We start from the raw sequence: 19368 nt of genomic DNA, 5'->3' as shown, positions 1-19368 counted from the left end.
TTTATATATTTTAAACTTTATTTACATTTAATATTTCATATCAAAAATTCAATTGTGCAATACATGATATTATCACGAGGTATTAGTGGAGTACTATTTTTCTTCATTTTCCACTTTATAAATCATGAGATAAAAGAAATAATGTGATAACTTTTTTCCTATCTTCTTTTTTCCTTATTTTTTCCAAGATAAATTTGCAATTAAAGAGTCTGCATCCTATAAAGTAAATTATGACGTGGGATTGATTTTGAAAAGGGTTTACAATATTAGTGTAGTTCGTGTAGAGAAAAATAATTGGAAGTACCTAATATAACCTTAATTAATTAGTGAAGAAAGAACTCATATAAAAAATAATTGAATAAATTGATAGAGCATAAATGTTTAATTAGGAGAACGGCGAAAAGTTTACAACGATTTTTCAAACAATTATTACAAACCACGAACTTTTCAAACGATTTTTTTTTCTTTTTTTGGAAAAATGTAAGAAATAGGTGTATTATGTATATCATGATTCATGATGTCGCATTTTCAATATTATTTATTTATTTTATAAATGGCCCCAAACACTAACAAAATTTACAGAGTTAGTGGATATTGCTGATTCTATAAATTATAAAATAGTGTATATAAATTATAAAAAAGCAATTGAGTTGGACGTTGACATTCAATCAAAATAAAATAAGCATTATTACGTGTAACGCAACTTTAAAGACAATATTATAAATATATCGTAGTTGCTATAGTTAGTGTGCATGCTTTGAGTGGTAAAAATATTCTGTTTTTTGTTGTATAAATTAATGCAATTCATGCATCCATTTTTTTACTTTATTTATTACTCAACTGAGCAAAGAAATGGAGAACATGGCCATATCAATATCATTCCCAATCTTGACATTCTTGTTTTATTACAAAGCTTTTTCACTTTCACCAATACAATCATTAAATTCCATGACCAAAATTATAAAAATACACACGTGAAACCCCAATCTTGAAGTCGATAATTTTATCTAGAGTAGTAATTATTAGTGGAGTAATCAAATTAAGATGATTATAAGTATAATATTATTACGTTTGTTTTGTTTATTATGGAGTCTGATTTTGAATTTTATGAATTTCGAGGCTCACAGACTTAATCGAGTTTAAATAAATATTTTAAATTTTTATTTAAAACTTAAGCTAAAAACTAATTAAGTTTGATTTATTTATTTATTGAGTTTCACTAATAACCACGTAAAATGCATCAAAAAAATGCTTGAGTTTCAAACTTTAATACCACCTTTGTATTTTACGGGGTGATTAATGACTTTTGTATGAATGAATACGTTAGATAGAGAGATGACGACTATATATTTTTATGTATATTTCTAAAGTATAATCATGTTGAATTTATTTGAAAAAAATATATATATGTTTGACACAATTTTAAGTTTATGTTTAGGCAAATCACCAAAACTTTATTTATAAAATTATAGTAATATGTAAAATAATTTAAAATAAATAATAGTATTAATAAACCATAAATTTTATAATTAAAACTCAAATATATCTTCTAAAGACTCTATGTATTCCATTTGAAAAAGTTGAATAAATTTAATATTTATTCAACTGTATGAAATATAATCTGGGTGGGTATTTATACTCCCGAATCTGACTTGACCCCACATGAGTATAATTTTTGTACTCGCCTCCGAATCCGTCCCAAAATTTTTACCTCATACTCAGCTTATTAAGGTCCGAACCAGCTAGTATTATTGACATCCTTAATTAAAACAGAGGCAAGCCAATAATATAAATTAAAAAACATAGAGGAGAAAGAAAAGTGAAAAATGAAAGATGAAGATAGTACTCCGGCCCTCCGTCCCGTGAAGCTTGAGCAGTATTCTTTTTTGGGTTGTTTCACGAAGCTTGAGCACTTTCATGGTAAAAAAAAAATTACTCTTTATTCATCTTTTCAATTTTTCACCTACCACACTCAACACACAAAAAATCAACTTCTTAAAATTTGTGACGAAAACAAATTGCTCAAGCTTCCCGAGACGAGAGGGAGGGAGTAATTATGAGAGGGTAGGTTGGCATAGTGAAGTCAAATCTGCACAAGCATAGCATAGGGTATCAAAAGGAACAAAAGATGAAAAAACAGAGTGCATGCCTCTCAACATCTGGCGTTTAGCTTCTCGTATCAACCTCATTTTTATCCTTTTACCTTTCTTGTAAATGCCTACTCTTCTCTCATGTTGTGCCTACAACAAGCAATCTTTTTTTTCTCTTTCTTCAATTAGAGAGAGAGAGAGAGAGTACAATTTCATGTCAATTTAATTTGAAAGACAGTTATATCCGGACAATATTACTATGTTAATTACTCCCGGTGTCCCATGAAGCATGACACACTTCTTTTCGGCACGGAAATTAAGAAATTGATATTTTGTGTGTTAAGTGTGGTAGGTGAAAATGTGAATAAAGGGTAATTTTTTTTTTTCATTTTTAGAAACGTGTCATGCTTCGTGGGATAGACCAAAAAGAAAACTGTGTCATGCTTCGTGGGACGGAGGGAGTATTTACCACGCTAGTGTTGTTTAGCTCCAAACAAATTCAACTTATTCGATTGATCAACTTCAATGGTAGATAAATGAGTAAATGGCGTTTATTTTGCATAATCGATAAGATACATAATTGAGTATTTTTATTCTTAAGAATAAAAATTTTCTAATTTAATATTTTTAATGAGATATGAATAAAGAAAAATTAGCTTACATGATAGAAATAATCAACGACTTTGAAAATTTTCAAAATTTTAATCCATCAAAATAAATAATTGATTTTACTATTTTTATTTATCAATGTGAACAAAGTGTAATAGAGTTGAATTAAATAACATTGTAGATAATTTATATATTAGTAAAACTATTCAAATATTTGTATTAGATACAATTGATATTCAAATACTATTAAATTGTATTTGTAAATTGATACTCGAAATTTTTAAAACTAATCCCGTCGAAATTGGTTTGTATTTATTTGATACAATTAATTAAATTCGATATTCTATGGTGAAATTATGTATGATAAAAATTCTAACAAAAGAAGTGTTACATGTGCAAAGCACTAGATAGCAGTAGTACATTGGTACTCTCTCCGTCTAATAAAAATACCCATAGTTTTTCTTTTTCATTCGTCTCATAAAACATACATAACTCATTTATAGTAGTAATTCTCTTACTAAACATCAAGATATTTTCTCAACTCACACTATATTTTACAGAATTTCTATGCATATTTTTACGAGACAAAGAGAGTATTATATTACATAGGAGTATATATATATATTTTTTTACGATGAAGTGCAGTCTGTTGGTAAGACGCTTCTCCTCCAACCAATTGATCGATGGTTCAAGTCACCCTAGGAGTTAGAGCGTGAGTAAGTTTTTTTGTTTCTTTCGTTATAACAAATTTTGTTTATGTGTATAGGTTTAATGGTTAAATCTCCAATCTCCATTCACAATTCTCCAAGTTCTGGATTTTGAATGATCACATTTGATCATCATGGGAATTAGTTCCAGCTTTAGATTTCATTAATTAATCAAATATTTGGGTGTCGCACTCACACATTTAATCTAATCGCCTCAGTATCAGTGACCAGTGACTTCTTCTTTCTGAGTATTACTTTCTCTCACTCACTCGCTCTCTCTCTCACACAGTGGAGAAATTTTTTAAAAAGTGGAATAAAGCAGGAGGAGAGATGGAGATTGCAGAGCAAGAGAAGGCCAAAAACCCCACAAACAAAGTAGAAAATGCAAAAAGTGTGGATAGGAGGAGGAATCAAAAGTTAGAGAGAGCAACCCCTCACACATTCCATGGTGTTTAAGTAGATTTAACCCAAGTTTAGGAGAAAAAAAGAAAGAGATGATGGCAGTATCCTTTTAGCGCAGACCATATATACACACGCATTCACACAGAGAATTGGTTGAGTGAGAGAGAGAGAGAGTAGTATTCTCTCTCTAGACATTCAACAGAGTGGTGGAGGAGAGGATAAATAAAGGGCGTCTAAAAATACTCAAAAGATACCAACTTTGTACATGTTTATACATATACATATACATATATATATATATAGAGAGAGAGAGAGAGGGAGAGGAGAGGGAGAGGGAGAGGGAGAGATAAAAGAGAACATTCCAAATACATGATGGTTGCCGTGAATGAGATGTAAACTGCGGGTAGTTTCTTTTCTCTCCCCCCCATGTTTTCTCTGTGATCATGTCTCTCACTAGCTGCGCCTGCATTTTCTCTCTCATTCTTCTCGCATTCTTCCTCACCTCCGCCGTTTCATTCGAGGCTCGAAATCCTGAAGGTACAATCCAGCTTCTCGCAATGAAATTTTTTCATCATCTTTTATTTTGATTTTGTTTTCCATTTGTGGTGATTATGTAGTTGTAGCTCTTACTGCGATAAGAGAAGGTCTGAATGATCCCCATGGAGCTCTGAGCAACTGGGATGGAGACTCCGTGGATCCCTGCAGCTGGTCCATGATTACCTGCAATTCCGATAATCTCGTCACCGCGCTGTGAGATTTCACTCTCTGTTTGATTTCTCCTCATTCAACATGTTTGTTGCCTCAATTTGATTTTGTTTCGCTTTTTGCAGAGGAGCGCCTAGCCAGGGATTATCAGGCTCTTTGTCTTGGATGATTGCAAATCTCACGAATCTTAAACAAGTGTAACGCAACTCTCTCTCTCCTCTCTCTCTCTCTCTGTTCAATTTCCCTCCCAATTTGAGCCTTTTGAAATTTCCAATGCAGATTGCTGCAAAATAACAATATCTCGGGGCGCATTCCAAAAGAGTTAGGCTATCTTCCAAATCTTCAAACGTTGGATCTCTCCAACAACAAGCTGCTAGGGCATATCCCTGAATCCTTCGGTTTCTTGAACCATCTGCAGTATCTGTGAGTTTGTGTTTTCTTTGGCTTGTTCATGAGTTTTTTTTTTTTTTTTTGGGAAATATGTTTATTATTTTGTGACATGCTTTGTTTGACTATATTTGTGCTGTCTGTTATTGTTATTTGTCTTGTCGTGGACAGGAGGTTAAACAACAATAGCTTGAGTGGGTCTGTTCCTCTGTCCTTGGCCAGTCTTCCTCAACTTGCTTTCTTGTGAGTATTGATCTCACTTTTTTGCTTCAATTTCTTCACACACACACACACATGTGTATAATATGTGTGTTTAATTGTTTATATATATACTCCATAATACACATATACTAGATTTTGTTGTTATATAGGAATCAGGGTGGAGATTTGGTTTCACATGTGAATTTTGGTTGAAATATTTTCAGGGATTTGTCCTTCAACAATCTCAGTGGACCTGTGCCCACTTTTCCCACAAAATCATTTAAGTATGGCCTCCTTTTTCAGAATTTGTGGACTTAATCATCATGTTACTCGATACTTATGTTACTGTAATAAACACAACACAATCATATCGTGGAAATCTTGGTTTATGCATGCATATGAGAATTCTGTACAGTAGGTTTTACTTCTTGCATATGTTACATTTTTAGGTTTCATGCCCTTGATTAGTGTGTTGTTGCAGTATTCAGGGAAATCCACAAATTTGTGGAAGCCACTCTGCTGAAAAATGTTCTGGATCAAATCTTGCTAGCCCTCTTGCATTCTCAAGGAATCAATCTTCAGGTTTGCTAGTGATTCTCTCTTTGTGAGTTTGCGCGTGCCTGCCCGGGCTTGGTAAGTTGCTATAATCCAGACATCTTTTTTTTACTCGTTTTTCAGGCAGAACCAATTCGAGGAGACTAGCGATTGCACTAGGAGTGAGCCTAGGCTTTGTGTGCGTTCTAGCCGTTGTGTTCGGGTTTCTCATCTGGAAAAGAAGCAAGAATACGAAGCAATCCATTTTAAATCTTACAGGTGGATTGATCTTTCGATGCATCCCAGTGAAAATTCACACGTTCGTTGTCTTGTAGTAAATTCCCTAAAACTATGTATGCAGATGTGCAAGAAGATGACCTTGATCTTACAAGATTAGGAAACCTTAGGAACTTCACATTCAAAGAGCTGCAGCATGCTACCGACAACTTCAGCTTGAAGAACATACTTGGGGTGGGAGGATTTGGCAATGTGTATCGAGGGAAGCTGGGAGATGGTGCCGTGGTGGCAGTGAAACGACTGAAAGACTTGACGGGAACTACAGGCGAATCACAGTTCAGAACTGAGTTGGAGATGATCAGTCTAGCAGTCCATCGCAATCTGCTTCGTATAATAGGGTACTGCGCCACCCCAAATGAGAGGCTTCTTGTGTATCCTTATATGTCTAATGGGAGCGTGGCGGCAAGACTTAGAGGTATACGAATTTTTAGCCCTTTTTTAGGTAAAATGCTAATAGTTAGTATGATTTGAGCTCTTATGCTGCTTTATTAGTTATAACATGACAGAAGAAAATCATCATCTGTGATCTTTATAGGGCCCATTTCAACTGCAGTGAATCTGTTTCATGATATCAGATTATCTTCTTTAATCTGATGTAATGGATTGGTCATGTAAATTAGACACTTGAGATTTTGAAAGGATCCTATGTAGGATTGCTGTCTGAAACTTGATGTGTTGAAAGAATTGCTTATCACTTTGACACAGGGAAACCGGCTCTAGATTGGACGACGAGGAAAAAGATTGCAGTGGGAGCTGCAAGGGGGCTGCTGTATCTCCACGAGCAGTGTGATCCGAAGATAATCCACAGGGACGTGAAGGCTGCAAACGTGCTTCTAGACGAGCACTATGAGGCCGTTGTCGGTGATTTCGGGCTTGCAAAGCTGCTGGATCATGGCGAATCCCATGTGACCACAGCAGTCCGTGGCACGGTTGGCCACATTGCACCAGAGTACCTCTCCACGGGCCAGTCGTCTGAGAAGACTGACGTCTTTGGCTTTGGCATCCTACTCTTGGAGCTCATCACTGGAATGAGAGCCCTCGAGTTTGGGAAATCAGCCAACCAGAAAGGAGCTATGCTCGAATGGGTACTGTCCTATTTCATCATGTCACATCTATACAACTACAACATTCTCTGGCAAATGGCCTAATTTCTTTCTTGACATAGTAGTAATGTTGTTGTTTTGTCTTTAGATTAAGAGGATACAGCAAGAAAAGAAAGTGGAGCAAATGGTAGACAGAGAGCTAGGGATGAGCTACGATGAGATCGAGGTAGGGGAGATGCTGCAGGTAGCTCTGCTCTGCACGCAGTACTTGCCAGCTCATCGTCCTAGGATGTCTGAGGTTGTGAGGATGCTGGAGGGCGACGGCCTGGCTGAGAAATGGGCGGCATCCCATAGCTACATTCATGCTGCCACAAGCTTCTCAGGCAAGAGCAAGTCTCATTCCAATGAGGAGCTCGACCATGACCAGTCGAGCTTGTTTGGGATGACGACCACCATGGACGACGACTACGATGCTCATTGCATGGAGCTTTCGGGACCGAGGTAGGAACGAGTGGGAGGTTAATAAATGAGTCATTTGGAAAGAAAGAAAGAAAGAAAATGGAAAATTAGGCTTGGTTTTGAAGGAAAAGTGAGGAATAGTAGTAGTCATATAATATCATTTGCATGCCTTGTTGTTTTATGATGATTATATTTTTTTGTCAATGTATATATAGCTTCTTTACTTGATTGTTTCGATTTGTTGAGGAAAGTCAGTTTAGAAGCTTTACTTTTGTTTGTGTTTTTTTTGTGTGGGGAAGCACATGAATGTATTGCAAGAGTGATGAGGTAAAGGTAAAGGCAAAAGGAAAATGGAGAGATGCTTTTGACTGAAAGTCTCAAAGTTAATGAGATGTGGTTAGTAGGGTTAGGGTTGTCTTTAATAGAATAAAGATACCATTGTTTAATAAAAACATAGTATAAATTTGAGTACATGGTAATAATTTTTTTTTTAAATATTTATAAATGAACTTGAAAATGGATATTGAACATAAATTAATTTCTTGAAAATGAAAGTAACTTGTTAGAATAATTTTCTAAATTGAATTGTTTAAATTTTAATGTTTCTCGCTAATAATTTGTCAAGATAAAATTTAAAATAATAAAAGCATGATTGAGGAATAATTTATTAACTTTTCCAATAACTTGGTCTACAACAACATTTGGTTTTGCCATTACAATTCAAATGTAATTCATACTACAATATTTTAAAGAAAAGTGGCAATTATTCTGAATATAAATTATGCCCTTTTCGTGTGGCTATGTTTATAGTACTAGTATATTTTATAAATAATAAAAATTATATTTATTCTAAGATAAAATATCAATTATTCTAACAAAAATGATAATCATCTCCTAAGAAAAGTGACAGTATCCCTTTTATCATGAGACAATTATCCTGAACAAAAGTGACACTTATAAACAAAGATTAAAGGAGTTTCTTTTATGATGAGCCTACAAAATAAAGGCTAAATGATGGAATCTGATAGATTAAAAAAAAAAAGCAATTGGGTTCAAATTCAAACATACAGCCATATGCTTACATACACTGGTAGAAGAGTGTGGCAGAAGCCTCTACACAATCATCAAATTAGTGTGGATAAAAACAAATATCTTCAGATTTGCTTGCTCCATGATTCTTCAAAGCCTAACTGCATCAAATTACCTAAAAATGTCAACAATGTATCAAACAGATCATCATTATGCCAAATAAGAAGCACTAAATAGGAACTATAGCTTAATGTAAGGAAATTTATTCTAAAACAACTTACTTCAAAATCTTCTAAAATGATCTCTGCTCAGGAGTTTTGGAGCCATTCTTCTTTTGATTGATTGGAATTTGATGCATCGCTAGTCTTCTTCTTCTTACTCTTCTGAAGATGGTCTATTCTTTGTTTCCGTCCCTTTGTGATTGAATGTGAAGGATCCAACTCATCATAAGACGAGCTTGAAACTTCAGTTTCCTCCGTTACATCCCTTGTTTGCCATGTAGTCTTCAATGCTTCGACAGCTGAAATCATACCATTCAATCCATCCTCAACGATTGCTCTTGCCTCTTCATTCTCTTGGGCCTTCACAACAAGATCGTAAAACTTTTTCACCATATGTTGTCTCCAAGTAGCTGAATTTTGACCCTTCTCAAACCTACCTGTACCTGATGTAGATTTATCCCATAAATCTTGCTTGGCGAATTTCGTCCATCTTCTCTTAATGTAGCACTCGGGTATTTGAGGTATTGAATGAGCATGCATAATTCTCAAGCAATGACAACAAAAAAGTCCACATTCCTCAAATCTCTTGCATGTGCAACTTACCAAAAAATCCGTTACATTAAAATTCACTTGGTAAGATGTGATCCCATCAGCCTCGGTTACATGATAGAATTTAACATCATGTTCTTCGGATAAGAAGCTAATTGAGGTGGAAATGGATTTCAAGAATTCTTTTTCAAAATCTTTAAAAATGGCCAGAGTATATACCTCGGAAGCATGCTTGAGAAATCCAGTCAATGGTAAGCACGAAGTAGGATTTTCTCTTGAACACTGTAATTCATCATCTGCTTCATTGCTTCTCCAACGTTCGACTATTTTCTTAAAGATGATATACAACTCATTCAGGCTTGTTGTCTCTTTTGCATTGAATCCTATTGTAGTATTCATGCTTTCACTTCTTCGTGAAGATAGAATCCCAGCAGAGAAGAAATCTTTGTTGTATACATTGGACCACTTATGTCTTAAATCATACAATCTTTTAAACCAAGAATTATCTTGCAATCCATAGATTGAAATCATGGAGCTCCAACAGTCTTCAAACTCACCTCCATCTATACACCCAATCAAACATTTCTGAAATGCATCATTGAAGCACTTGTCAGATTTTAATTTCTCAAAATCATTTACTCCATTTTGGTACAAATGCCTTATGCACAGCCTGTGTCTCACCGTAGGAAAATTCTTTTCTATTGCATTCTCAATTGCTTGATCTGGATATGTAAACAATGTCACAGGACTTTGGTTCTCCATGGATTTCTTGAAAACCTCAAATAACCATTCATATGATTCAGCATTCTCATTTGTGATAAATGCACAACCAAACATAATATTTTTCCAATGATTATTTATACCAACAAACGGTGCACAAATCAAATTATACTTATTAGTCCTATATGTTGTGTCAAAGACAACAACATCACCATATATCAAATAGTCATCTTTCATCCTCGAGTCTCTCCAAAAAATATTGCATAATCTGCCATCCTCATCTAATTTGACTCTAAAAAAGAACTCATGATCCTCATCACCTTGTTGGTACAAATTATCAATTAGAATTTGTGCATCCCCTCCTTCTATTGCATTTATTTTCACATGTTCACCCCCCACATCATGTCCCATGTATCTAAGTGAATCAACTGCTCTCATTTCAGAAGAGATCATATCCTCAATAACAATATCTTTCTCAATGTCAGCTAGTCTTTGAGGATGATGCATGTAACTCCTGGAAAGTGTATGATTGTGTTCTGTGTTATGAAAGAATATTTCATACAAACCATCTGCATTCAATTTTATCTTCAATGATGCCTTGCAATTCGTTCGTGTGATGCAAGTAGCTCTATTTTTCCCTTCACTTTTCGAGCTAGAGGTTCTATCCTTTCTAATTCCTTCACATGAACACACCATCCATTTCTGAACCATCACCCCAGCAACATTATATTTTGAACTTGATCTTCTAACTCTAAACCCAACTTCATGAGCATGATTGCAATATATGTCATATAAATCTTCAACTTTCTCTCTCTTAAGACCCACTAAAGAACCAGACAAACATGTAATATCACCTATAGCAAGTAAAAGGGTCGTATCAAATATAATACTTTGGACTATAATTATGAGTTCACAATATCAATTTCTATTATAAAAGTATCATTTACTTTAAAGCAAAGTATTATATAACATTAAGACCAATCTTAGAGTCATTAATATCTTTTATCTTTTTAGAGTTCATATATGTCTATTTTTCATAAAAATAATAAACTAAAATCTAGATATTACCTTCATTGAGAAGATTACTTTGTTTTTTTTCAGCACGAGACTCGTCATAATCATCAGCAAAGTCGTCAAAAACAACTACAGCAGGCTGTTCTTTGTTGGTATTAGATTGATCTCTCTCCTCTTCAAAATCATCACCTATTACAATATTAAAAGGTAATAACAAGGAAAACTTAATATTTTATCATTGTTTATCATACAAGGAAGTGTAATTCATAATTCAGAAAATAATTAATACAAGCATAACAAATGTTAATGTCCATCGGAGAAGGCTTGACATAACAACTTATTCTCTCAAGAAATTCTTTTCTTTTTTTTTTTTGGGGGGGGGGGGGGTCAACTAATCATGAGACATGGTTTTATCTGCTGAATTGCCTCTTCGTATACGATGAAATCTCTAGTGCTAGCCATTTTAGGAAAGCAAGTACAACTAGTGAGACTTTCTTATACATGCTTTAGCTTATTGGACTAACTCAAGACTTCTTACTTTTCTTGCTAATGAAAAACAAGATGCATTCATGGTCGCATGGTGTGTGCAAACATTTTCAAATAGCATGCATTCATGGTTCGTGCCAAGAATGATGTCAAGTCGTATTCTTCTTATCAGAAATTTCGAAGCATTAGCTGAAAAAACAAAGTCGTGTATCTCAAATTCCCACATGAAAAGCAAAGGAAACTTAACATGAACCTCATATGCAGCAACATCAGAACTAGCAAAATTTGAGAAATTACCTTTTGGATTGCTACTGCTCTGTTCTTCAATTTCCATTCTTAGTTTCACATTAATGGATAGTTAAGTCTGTTCAAACCTGATATACAATGGAGAAAAAGTAAGACTAACAAATTAGAGCATAACAAGCAATACTACAAACACTTGGTAGGTGAAATCAAATATCAAATCATTAAGTAAATTTGTTATGTAGATCAATTCATCTCAGTTCATGTTACAATCATAAAATTAATCAATTCAAGCTCATAGGAGAACAGATGCACAACAACCACAATCTACAGGCAAGATTCAGCAAAGAAGAAGCACAAAAAAGACACCAATTTCATTGAGAAAACACAAGCATGAAGAAGTATAAAACCCCCAAATTTACACATAAAAAAATTTTGAGAACAAAAAAAACTATGATAATAAATAATGTTGAAAAAATCAAGAAAAACTTCACACTTCGTGCCCTCATCAGAAGAGGAGATGCGCTGCAGAGAGAAGGGGCGAATGTGAGAGACAGAGATGAGAGCAGATTGCTAATTCTCTCTCTTACGAATGTGGATTTCTTTATTTTTTTTTAATTGTTTTTAAATCATGTGACTTTCTTTATTTTAACATAAATAAATGTCTTGTTTACAAAAATAATATTTTATACGAGTTGGTCTCGTAAAATTATTTTTAATGTTAAAAATAATAATCAATAAATAATGAGATTGCATGGGTTATACATATAGTCTGGTATACTAGTTCAAATTAAATTAATTAGTAAAGTTACATTGTTGCATGCATTTTCTAACAAATGATAAAATGTGGTAGCAAAAATTGGACTAGAAAAATAATTAAGTGCTATAGAGAATAAAAAGATTCAAACACAAACACATTTATTATATGAATTACGAATACGTGCATACAAAAATAAAAAATTAAAGAAAATCACATCGATCTTATCAAATTGTTTATTCATTATTATTGATAAATATTATTATTTCACGGCTTGACATTATCTATTATATTTCAAGAGTGGGAGTGATAATGAGTAGTAATATAATTGATCATTTCGAAGGTGGAGGCGCGAAACCTCGCCCCGATGATAGATGACGGCTCGTAGCATAATACATGTTAATGCTCATAATTACAACAATCGCAACCTTGATGTTCATCTTCAACATTTTGATCACAATATATCTATCCATATATATATATATATATGTACGCGCGCGCTCGTGTGTGTGTTTAATTATAATATTGTTATACAAAAGGAAGACACCGACTTTTATTATAAAATATATGAGTATTTGTAGGGAGAGAATTCGATGTAATTTCTACTAATATTTCATTATAGATGTAACTCAGGTGATAACTTATAGCATCCACAGTAGTGAGCCCCTTACAATGGGGCTCTTAGGTGGTCCCCATCACTTAAGAGTAACTTCCTTAAAATGGGGCTCTCTACTTGCGGTAGGGCTAGGAAAATATACAAAAAAATTCGGTATACTGGACATACCGTACTGGAAAATACCAAACTTAAGGTATACTGAATTTTTTAGTAAAGTATGATACCATACTGAAGATTTTCAATAAGGTAAAGATATTGGTTTTTCAGTAGTGGGGTATACCGGTGTATATTGATACCGCGGTATATATCGAAAAAATTGGTATATACCGTATTAAAGGTATATACCCGAACATGGTATGATACATTATTACCGGTATACCGATATATATCGTAACAAAATCTATATTTTTAAAATATATAATATATATTTTTATGTATATATTTTAAAATTTTATAAAATGTAATGTATTAAGATGATGTTTACTTTGAATGACTGATAAACTATATAATTGAGTATTTTTATTTTCAATACTAAGATTTCTTCAATCTCACCATTTCAATAAAATATGAATCAAACAAAATGAGCTCAAATGATTATAAATTATCAAAAAGTCATGAAATATCCCAAAGTTTCAATTTATTAAAGCAACAAAGAATTAACCTTATTATTTTTATCTATCAAGTTTAATATTCAAAAGTAAATGCCTCCTAAGAATATATAAATTGTCAAAATATTTGGAAAATTGAGCCTTATAAGATCAAATTTTTTTTTGACTTAGATAGATAAAATAAAATTTTAGTTGGAAAAAGAAAATTGAAGATAAAGAAATTGTAAGGTATAAACAAACTATGATAGGTTACTTTTTGTAAAATAATTGCTTTTCATAAGATTGTGAAGAAATAAACTAGAATTAAAAAACTTATTATTTGGAGAATTTATAAGTGCTCAACTATAATTTCAAATAAACTAGCAAATTTTGAATAATATATTTTGTAAAATTTGCCACTTTAATTACTATCCACGCCTAAGGCTAAAGATGTCTTTTCCACAAATTTGTAAAATACCGAATTATTCAGATCTAAATCTATTCTTCCAAATCACGCGATGCAGCATTGCTGCACCCATACAATACCCAGCAGCACCAATCTTCACACACTCACATGCCAATTTCACACACACATTCCACTCCACGAGAAAATTCCTCATTTCGACGCCATAACCTTCCGCTAAACCCTAATTTCCTCCATCCGGCTTCAGATCCACAGTCGGTACGTTCATCTCCGCACACATCGTATTCGCATAATCACTGATCTGAAATTCATTTGAATTTCTTTGTTTTTTTGTTTCTGTTCTTTTTTTTTAAAAAAAAATTTGTGGTTGTTCGTGTTCTTTTTGGTGGATTGAGCTATATATCTGCTGTCATCCTCGTTTCTTTTAAGGCCTGATTGGAACCGGTTTTGGAATGTAGATCTATGTTGGAAACGATGAATCTGGTTAATAACTTTTGATTTGGTATCGAGGAATCCGATAGCTGAAAAAACTTATATGGAGCGCTAGTTTCTGCGCTTTTCTTTTTCCTACCCCTGCGCGTGTCTGTACTTTTAAATTTTAATGCAGTTGTTCTTAAGTCACGCGGTGAAATACATAGATTCTTTTTGGGATATGGTTATGAGGTTGTTTCTATGTGTAGATTTTGGTTAGTTCCTGAAGATTTGCAGTTCTGTGCACCCGTAGAAGTAATTAGACTGGGGATCTCGGGTTCTCAGGTTCTTATTAGTTTGAGAGGATGTGACGTAGTGATAGTCAAAGCAAATTTAACTGTGAAGACGATTTAGCTATTATATGTTAGCTGTTTTCTGAATGCATTGCTAAACTGAAAGGATTATTATTGAAACAATGTTAAAGTACAGCACTGATGTATTTACTTTTTCCCTTTGATCTTATTATCTTAATGTCATGTTGTAGTGTCATTAGCTATTACTATTACTTTTGGCCCTAATGGTTTTTAAGGATCTGGAGAATAGTTTATTTGACTGGTTTGTTTGTGGTGTATTTAGCTTTAGTTGTCTGATGTAGGTGGATTGCTATGTTAACAGATGGTCATGCTACAAGTTCTAGTATCTTTTTGCGTGGGTATTGAGAAATGTCAGTTTGTCATTATTATTAATTTAAGCTTCAATAACTCTGTTATGTATTGGTTGGGCTGATGCATGACGATCTCTGCATGTTTCAACAAATTACGTAACATGCAGCATATCAAATGTATAAAAGCCTAAAGTGCTAGATTTTTAGTGGTCTCTAATGTGGTCAGGTTTTTAGTTAATTGGTTTGAAGATCTATCAAGACAGCCTTATTGTGGGAAATCATTGGATTTGGTATGCATAGAGAACATAAGATGATAGCCACACTGATCTGGTTTCTTGTTGATATTGCGCTGCAATGGAAATCATCTTGACTTTCTATTTCTCTGTTTATAGATCTGTGTACAAAGGTATCTGCATGCTGTAAGATGTTTCTTTTGCTTAATTTTATGTTTGACCTACTTCTGTACCCTCTCTTTGTAAGAACTTTATCATGTTAGCAATTGGCAGCTAGGCTTAATAGTTCAGAATGTTAACCTTGCATTTTATCGGCTGTGTGGTGTTTGTATTTGTGGGAAGTTAGTTACACTCACTCCTTAATTGAAAATTAAGTGTTTAGTAGGAAATCATTTCATATGAGCTTCTAGACATGGAAGTCCATTTTTTGCACATATTCTATATTTGATATCCGTAAATGGACTTCGAGAAAGAGTGATATATCCAAAAGTCCACATTGAATCAGCTCAACATTGTGGGTTTTTTAAATTTTTTGGTGGATGAACAGTAAAATACATTCCAACAAAAACAACCTTACTATAGTTACAAGTACTTTTAGGAAACTACATGCTTGAATATTTCTTTTCAGAACCTTGATTCAGAGGTGTGCAAAATGCTTGTAAGTATGTCTAGTTAATGTTTGATTGTAAACCTATATTGTGGCCTGAAAAGCCCTTAGCCTCAGTTAAACCGTGAGACTTATAGCTTTGAATTTCAATCAAGAAATAGAATACTAACTGTGTGAATCTTCCTTTTGCAGATTTGATTTTTATGTCTTCAGTTTAGCTTATCTCAAGCTGGTTTGGTTCATATTTTAGGCTTTCCTTCTTTTGAGCAATGGCATTCCCTTCAATATCAAGAAGGAAATCATGCACTATTTTCACATACTTCATTCTAATATTCCAAGCTTGTAATGGTTTCTATCTACCTGGAAGCTATATGCACACATATTCCCCATCAGAGGAAATTTATGCCAAAGTGAATTCTTTGACCTCCATTGAAACTGAGCTTCCCTTCAGCTATTACAGTCTGCCTTATTGCAAGCCTCAAGATGGAATTAAAAAAAGTGCTGAGAATCTTGGAGAGCTGCTAATGGGAGATCAAATTGACAACTCTCCGTATCGATTCCGCATGAATGTCAACGAGTCTCTCTACCTCTGCACCACTCCTGAATTGAGTGAAAATGATGTGAAGCTTCTAAAACAAAGAACTCGGGATCTGTATCAAGTGAACATGATACTTGATAACTTACCTGCTATGAGGTTTACCAACCAAAATGGGGTTAAAATTCAGTGGACTGGCTACCCAGTTGGGTACACTCCTCAAAACAGTAATGATGATTACATCATTAACCATCTCAAGTTTACAGTGTTGATTCATGAGTATGAAGGGGCTGGTGTAGAGATAATTGGCACTGGTGAAGAAGGCATGGGTGTCATTTCAGAAGCTGACAAAAAGAAGGCTTCAGGTTTTGAGATTGTTGGTTTTGAGGTTGTCCCATGTAGTGTTAAATATGACCCTGAGAAGATGACTAAACTCCACCGGTATGATACTGTTGCACCTGTCAGCTGTCCACAGGAGATTGGTAACTCTCAGATTATTAGGGAACATGAGAGAGTGTCCTTTACATATGATGTTGAGTTTGTAAAAAGTGACATCAGATGGCCATCTCGATGGGACGCGTACCTGAAGATGGAAGGTGCCCGTGTGCACTGGTTCTCAATTCTAAACTCACTGATGGTGATTTTCTTCTTGGCAGGCATTGTTTTTGTCATATTTTTGAGAACAGTGAGAAGGGATCTGACAAGGTATGAAGAGCTGGACAAAGAGGCTCAGGCACAGATGAATGAGGAGCTTTCCGGATGGAAGCTTGTGGTTGGTGATGTTTTCCGAGAGCCTTCCAACTCAAAGTTACTCTGTGTGATGGTTGGGGATGGGGTCCAGATTACTGGGATGGCGGTTGTCACTATTGTCTTTGCAGCTCTTGGTTTCATGTCACCAGCTTCACGGGGTATGCTGTTGACTGGCATGATATTGCTTTATCTTTTCCTGGGAATTGCTGCTGGATATGTTGGTGTGAGAATGTGGACAACTATTAAAGGTACATCTACAGGTTGGAGATCAGTTTCTTGGTCGATAGCTTGTTTCTTCCCCGGAATCGTTTTTGTTATTTTGACTTTCTTGAACTTCATCCTTTGGGGCAGCAAGAGTACTGGGGCTATTCCTCTTTCCTTGTATTTTATACTCTTGGCACTTTGGTTCTGCATCTCAGTACCCCTCACTCTCTTGGGTGGACACTTAGGCACACGAGCTGAGCCTATTCAGTACCCCGTGCGCACCAACCAGATCCCTAGAGAGATTCCTGCTCGCAAATACCCCTCATGGCTTCTCGTTCTTGGTGCTGGAACTCTTCCTTTCGGAACTCTCTTCATCGAGCTTTTCTTCATTCTTTCTAGCATCTGGCTCGGGAGGTTCTACTACGTCTTTGGCTTCTTGCTCGTTGTTCTCTTGTTGCTGGTGATAGTTTGTGCAGAAGTATCTGTTGTCCTGACTTACATGCATCTATGTGTTGAGGATTGGATGTGGTGGTGGAAAGCGTTCTACGCCTCTGGTTCAGTTGCCCTATACGTATTCTTGTACTCCATCAATTATCTCGTCTTCGACCTCCAAAGCCTGAGTGGACCAGTGTCTGCAACACTCTATCTCGGCTACTCCCTGATAATGGCAGTTGCGATCATGCTCTCTACCGGCACCATCGGTTTCCTTACTTCGTTCTACTTCGTTCATTACCTCTTCTCGTCAGTGAAGATTGATTGAGGAATAGCATCAAATATATCGAGAGACCGGGCGTAGAAAATGTTCGAGCAGCGTATCAAAGAGCATTCAGAGGTTTTTCACCAAAGACATTATGAATTCTGTACCTTGATTATATGTTACTGTAGAGCCAAATTGTCATTTTAGCTACTTCGTTTTCTGCCATTTTCCCCTCATTTCATTGTAGTCTTTGCGCATAGCCTCGCTTTCTTTTTTTAATGCATGAAGTAGAAAACGATTGTGCTGAATTCTTCCTATTGTACCTATATATGCTGATAAAGAGATGTGGACTAAGGTGGTGATTGTTTTGGTCTAAATAATTACTAGCATTGCTACCATTTTACATTTCTTCCTTGTGTGTTTGTTTTGTTTTAAATAATTAGAGCTTTACTATTTTCTATTTCTTGTAGTTTGCAGATGCATTTTCTTTTTCTTAGATTAGATTCCTAGGTTTGGTTTTCTATTCTCTTAGGTGTGTGCTTTGAGGATGTGAAATTCTTATGTAAATATGAAATAACAGTGTATAAATTTGAGTGACAATTATGGATTAGATATGACTTCGGATTTGGATATTTAGTTTGTTTTACAATCTTAATTCGTGAAACGAGCTTGTAAAATTATTGAATTTTAGTAATGAAGAAATTTATTACTACAATTTTCAAAGAATTTAATTTCATATGCAAAAGGGTTCATACCTTACATCAAATCATTAGAGTATCCTTAACAATTAAAATGAATAAGGATATTATAGTTACAATCAATATATGTAACACTAGTAATAGATAAAGAGATATCTATATAATAAATAAAGATGAATTTTTTTATATTTTAGTTATTTTTTAAACATAGTCAAATTTGATTCATGAAAAAAAAAACTCAAATATGCATTTAAAATTTAATATAATATAAAAATCATCAAAAATGATAATTAAAAAATATAAAAACGTGGGTACAACCAAATGTACCGTACAATCGGGTTGACCCGCATTCAGAATATTGTTATTTATACGGTTCAAGTTAGGACTCGGGTTCGGATCAGAGTACGAATTAGGATCTAATTGTACCCAAAATTGCCTCATTAAAAATCATAAAAAGACTACTTACTCTATAAGCGGTAGATTAGAAAT

At 34.4% G+C, this 19368-nt stretch overlaps 3 protein-coding genes across 8 annotated transcripts; 2 read left to right on the top strand and 1 right to left on the bottom strand.

Moving 5' to 3' along the window:
* The first annotated feature begins 3641 nt into the window (after positions 1–3641).
* On the top strand, positions 3642–7657 carry LOC130987659 (probable LRR receptor-like serine/threonine-protein kinase At4g30520). 2 transcript variants are annotated; one of them, XM_057911266.1, is made up of 11 exons: positions 3642–4345; positions 4426–4558; positions 4639–4710; positions 4793–4936; positions 5072–5143; positions 5326–5385; positions 5583–5683; positions 5780–5914; positions 5997–6347; positions 6638–7017; positions 7124–7657. In XM_057911266.1, exons 1-11 carry the CDS (start codon positions 4252–4254, stop codon positions 7478–7480), a joined length of 1899 nt encoding a protein of 632 aa, XP_057767249.1. In that variant the 5' UTR covers positions 3642–4251; the 3' UTR covers positions 7481–7657. The 2 variants fall into 2 exon arrangements, with proteins under 2 accessions (XP_057767249.1, XP_057767250.1); XM_057911267.1 differs by lacking the exon at positions 5326–5385 and having other exon boundaries at positions 4116–4345.
* A 753-nt stretch (positions 7658–8410) lies between these two features.
* On the bottom strand, positions 8411–12504 carry LOC130987658 (protein FAR1-RELATED SEQUENCE 5-like). Of its 5 annotated transcripts, none has more exons than XM_057911263.1 (5): positions 12193–12327; positions 11751–11827; positions 11022–11156; positions 8745–10807; positions 8411–8624 (listed from the first exon to the last, which is right to left on the bottom strand). In XM_057911263.1, exons 2-4 carry the CDS (start codon positions 11785–11787, stop codon positions 8772–8774), a joined length of 2208 nt encoding a protein of 735 aa, XP_057767246.1. In that variant the 5' UTR covers positions 11788–11827; positions 12193–12327; the 3' UTR covers positions 8411–8624; positions 8745–8771. The 5 variants fall into 5 exon arrangements, with proteins under 5 accessions (XP_057767246.1, XP_057767247.1, XP_057767245.1 ...); XM_057911264.1 differs by having other exon boundaries at positions 8411–8620; XM_057911262.1 differs by having other exon boundaries at positions 8411–8638; positions 12191–12305.
* A 1608-nt stretch (positions 12505–14112) lies between these two features.
* LOC130987657 (transmembrane 9 superfamily member 12) lies at positions 14113–18586 on the top strand. Its single transcript, XM_057911260.1, has 2 exons — positions 14113–14338; positions 16188–18586. Exon 2 carries the CDS (start codon positions 16265–16267, stop codon positions 18242–18244), a length of 1980 nt encoding a protein of 659 aa, XP_057767243.1. The 5' UTR covers positions 14113–14338; positions 16188–16264; the 3' UTR covers positions 18245–18586.
* Positions 18587–19368: the final 782 nt, after the last annotated feature.

The sequence above is a fragment of the Salvia miltiorrhiza genome, chromosome 6 (genome assembly GCF_028751815.1).
Source record: "Salvia miltiorrhiza cultivar Shanhuang (shh) chromosome 6, IMPLAD_Smil_shh, whole genome shotgun sequence".
Classification (NCBI taxonomy): domain Eukaryota; kingdom Viridiplantae; phylum Streptophyta; class Magnoliopsida; order Lamiales; family Lamiaceae; genus Salvia; species Salvia miltiorrhiza.
Note: the sequence above shows the minus strand (reverse complement) of the source record. Positions and strands in the feature narration are given on the sequence as shown.

What these genes read in the sequence shown, in the direction of transcription:
- LOC130987659 (XM_057911266.1), top strand. Translation starts at nt 4,252, where the DNA reads ATGTCTCTCACTAGCTGCGCCTGCATTTTCTCTCTCATTCTTCTCGCA. An exon ending in TTGAACCATCTGCAGTATCT is followed by an intron (nt 4,937 to 5,071) that starts GTGAGTTTGTGT and finishes TGTCGTGGACAG; the next exon opens with GAGGTTAAACAACAATAGCT. An exon ending in CTCAAGGAATCAATCTTCAG is followed by an intron (nt 5,684 to 5,779) that starts GTTTGCTAGTGA and finishes CTCGTTTTTCAG; the next exon opens with GCAGAACCAATTCGAGGAGA.
- LOC130987658 (XM_057911265.1), bottom strand. Translation starts at nt 11,787, where the DNA reads ATGGAAATTGAAGAACAGAGCAGTAGCAATCCAAAAG. An exon ending in GAGCAGTAGCAATCCAAAAG is followed by an intron (nt 11,157 to 11,750) that starts GTAATTTCTCAA and finishes ATATTGTAATAG; the next exon opens with GTGATGATTTTGAAGAGGAG. An exon ending in AAGTAATCTTCTCAATGAAG is followed by an intron (nt 10,808 to 11,021) that starts GTAATATCTAGA and finishes TACTTGCTATAG; the next exon opens with GTGATATTACATGTTTGTCT.
- LOC130987657 (XM_057911260.1), top strand. Translation starts at nt 16,265, where the DNA reads ATGGCATTCCCTTCAATATCAAGAAGGAAATCATGCACTATTTTCACA.